The sequence below is a fragment of the Euleptes europaea genome, chromosome 2, assembly GCF_029931775.1.
Source record: "Euleptes europaea isolate rEulEur1 chromosome 2, rEulEur1.hap1, whole genome shotgun sequence".
NCBI lineage: Eukaryota > Metazoa > Chordata > Lepidosauria > Squamata > Sphaerodactylidae > Euleptes > Euleptes europaea.
The window spans coordinates 20,540,981-20,543,479 of NC_079313.1; the positions used below are offsets into that span (position 1 = coordinate 20,540,981).

The 2,499-nt window shown below is 61.6% G+C and overlaps 1 protein-coding gene across 1 annotated transcript; it reads right to left on the reverse strand.

The window, feature by feature from the left end:
• Positions 1–956: 956 nt before the first annotated feature.
• IER5 (immediate early response 5) lies at positions 957–1,610 on the reverse strand. Its single transcript, XM_056845452.1, has one exon. It carries the CDS (start codon positions 1,605–1,607, stop codon positions 957–959), a length of 651 nt encoding a protein of 216 aa, XP_056701430.1. The 5' UTR covers positions 1,608–1,610.
• Between the last annotated feature and the right edge of the window lie 889 nt (positions 1,611–2,499).

The following is a 2,499-nucleotide window of genomic DNA, read 5'->3' on the forward strand; positions in this document are numbered from 1 at the left end:
CCGTTCACGCACGGGAGACTTGGCCTGAAAACTGCCGCTCTCTCGATGCACGTTTTCCCCCATCCAAATTCTCAAAATAAGCCCCCATGCAGAGTTTGGAGAATTCAGACGGGGAAAAACGTGCATCAAGAGAGTTGCAAATCCAAGGCCAGTTTCCCCCCCCCCCATCCGAATTCATAAAACTCAAAAAAATAAGCCCTCGTGCAGAGTTCTGAGCATTTGGATGGGGGAAAACGTGCATCGAGAGAGCTGCAAATCCAAGGCAAAACCTCCCGTGCATAAACGGCCCCATCCAAATGCTCAGAACTCAACAATGCAAAGTTTAGGGAATTTGGATGGGGGAAAGTTTGGACAATGCAAACTTTGGAGAATTCGGATGGGGGAAAACGTGCATCGAGAGAGCTGCCAATCCAAGGCAAGTTTCCCCCCATCCGAATTCATAAAACTCAAAAAAAAATAAGCCCCCGTGCAGTTTTATGAATTCGGATGGGGAAAACATGCATCGAGAGAGCTGCAAATCCAAGGCAAGTTTCCCCCCATCCGAATTCACAAAATGCAAAAAAAAAATAAGCCCCCATGCAGAGTTTGGAGAATTCGGATGGGGGAAAATTTGGAGAATTCGAATTCACAAAACTCAAAAAAATAAGCCCCCGTGCAGAGTTTTATAAATTCGGATGGGGGAAAACGTGCATCGAGAGCAGCAAATCCAAGGCAACCCCCCCCACGAGTAAAATGGCCAATGGTACGTTTGACGTGCTGGATCCGGCCCCCCTCCAGTCCCATCGCCAAAGGGGACCCCCCCCCCGGCGCACGCTCATCCTCCGGAGTAAACCTGCCATCCACGAAGCGGGTCCCCGCTTCCCCCGGGGCCCGCGCTCCCCAGAGCGGCCGGCGATTCGGAGCAAGCCTTGCTCCGGATTAGCGTCCGACCCGCTCCCCATCCCACCCCCCGACGTTCAGAAGGCCACGATGGCTGTGCTCCAAGGGTTGAGGTTGCGAAGCAGCGGCTCGTCGCAGCCCCTCTGCCCCGGCTCCGCTCCCCCGACGGCTTCTTCTTCCTCCGGCCGCCCCCTCCGGCCGGTGGAGGGGGAAGAGGGGGGCTGCTTGCCCAGCAGTCCCGAGAAACCCGAGCCGAAGATGCTGATGAGGCTGGCCACGTTGCCCGTCTCCATGTCCTCCTCCGGCGCCGCCGCCGCCTCCTCCTCGCGGCGGGGCTTCTTCACCGGCGAGCCCCCCTCCTCCGCCGCCGCCGCCGCGCTCCGCTTCCTGGGGCAGCAAGGCGGCGAAGGGGCCTCCGCCGGCCGGCCACCCGCCGAGGCGGAGCAGCAGCCGCAGCCGCAGCTTTGCCGGGGCAAAGGGGAAGCCGCCTGCTGGGGTTGCAAGAAGACCCGGGGAGGGGCCGGGCCGGGCGGCGGCGGCGAGGGCTCCCCGGGCCGGAGAGGGTCGGCGCCCCCCAGCCCGCTCAGGTAGGCCTGCCGGGCGCTGCGCAGCACGAGCGAGACCAGCAGGTTCTTGTGCAGCTTGGCGCCGCCGCGCTGCCCGCGCGCGCTGTACATCTTGCCCAGGGAGATGCTGACGATGCGGTGCGCCTCCAGCTTGCACTCCATGCCCGGGGGGGCGCGGCGCTGCAGGGAGGGCGGCGGCGACCGTTGCAACAGGAGCGGCCCAGGCCCGGAACGGCTCTCATGGGCGCGCGCGAGGCTGCTCCTCCGCGCCCTGGGCTCGCCTCCCCTGGCTCTTGCAAACCGCCTTCCCCTGCAGCCAGCAAAGACATTGGAAACCCGCGCGGCGCTCTTGCCTCTCCGCCCTCCGCCGCCGACTGGAGCCGGCCCGCCGCGAACGCCCTGCTTTTATAGCGCCCCCGCTGCCGCTCGGGCCAATCAGAGCGGCGGGAGAGGCCCTCTCCCCCCCCCGCGTTGCTTTTGGGGACCGCGGCTCCGCCCACCCCGGGCTCTAGTCGCCGGCGCGCGCCCGCTCGGCCAATGGGGAAGCGAGGGGGATCGAACTTTGAAGGCGGCGAAGCTCCGCCCCGCCCGCCCGCGCAGCTGCTCTTAAAGGGGCAAGGCGACCGGGGCGGGTTGCTGCGAGCCTCGTGCGCGATGAGTGCTCCCCGCAGCTACGAGAATGCCCGGAATAACGCAGGCACGCCGTACGGATCCCGGTCAAAGCACATGCTCTTCATGCAGATGGAGCCTCCCTATCCAGAGGCTGTATACCTCTGAATATTGAGTGCTAGCCTCCCTGTCCAGAGGCTGTATACCTCTGAATATTGGGTGCTGGCTAAGGACAAAATGTAGAGGACGGGATCCGAAGAGAAAGCTGTTTTGGTGCGTGGTGCCCTCGACTTCCTGTCGATTTCCTTCTAAGGCAGTGGTTCCCAACCTTTTTTTGACCAGGGACCACTAGGACTTTTTTGTTCGGTGCAGGGATCCCAAGGTTCAAAATAAAAATTCAGAGAATTTGCAAATAAACTTTAATCATAACTGTTAGTTAAGCATT

Bases quoted from the DNA above. Each gene is read 5' to 3' on its own strand.
- IER5 (XM_056845452.1), bottom strand. From the start codon at position 1,607: ATGGAGTGCAAGCTGGAGGCGCACCGCATCGTCAGCATCTCCCTGGGC.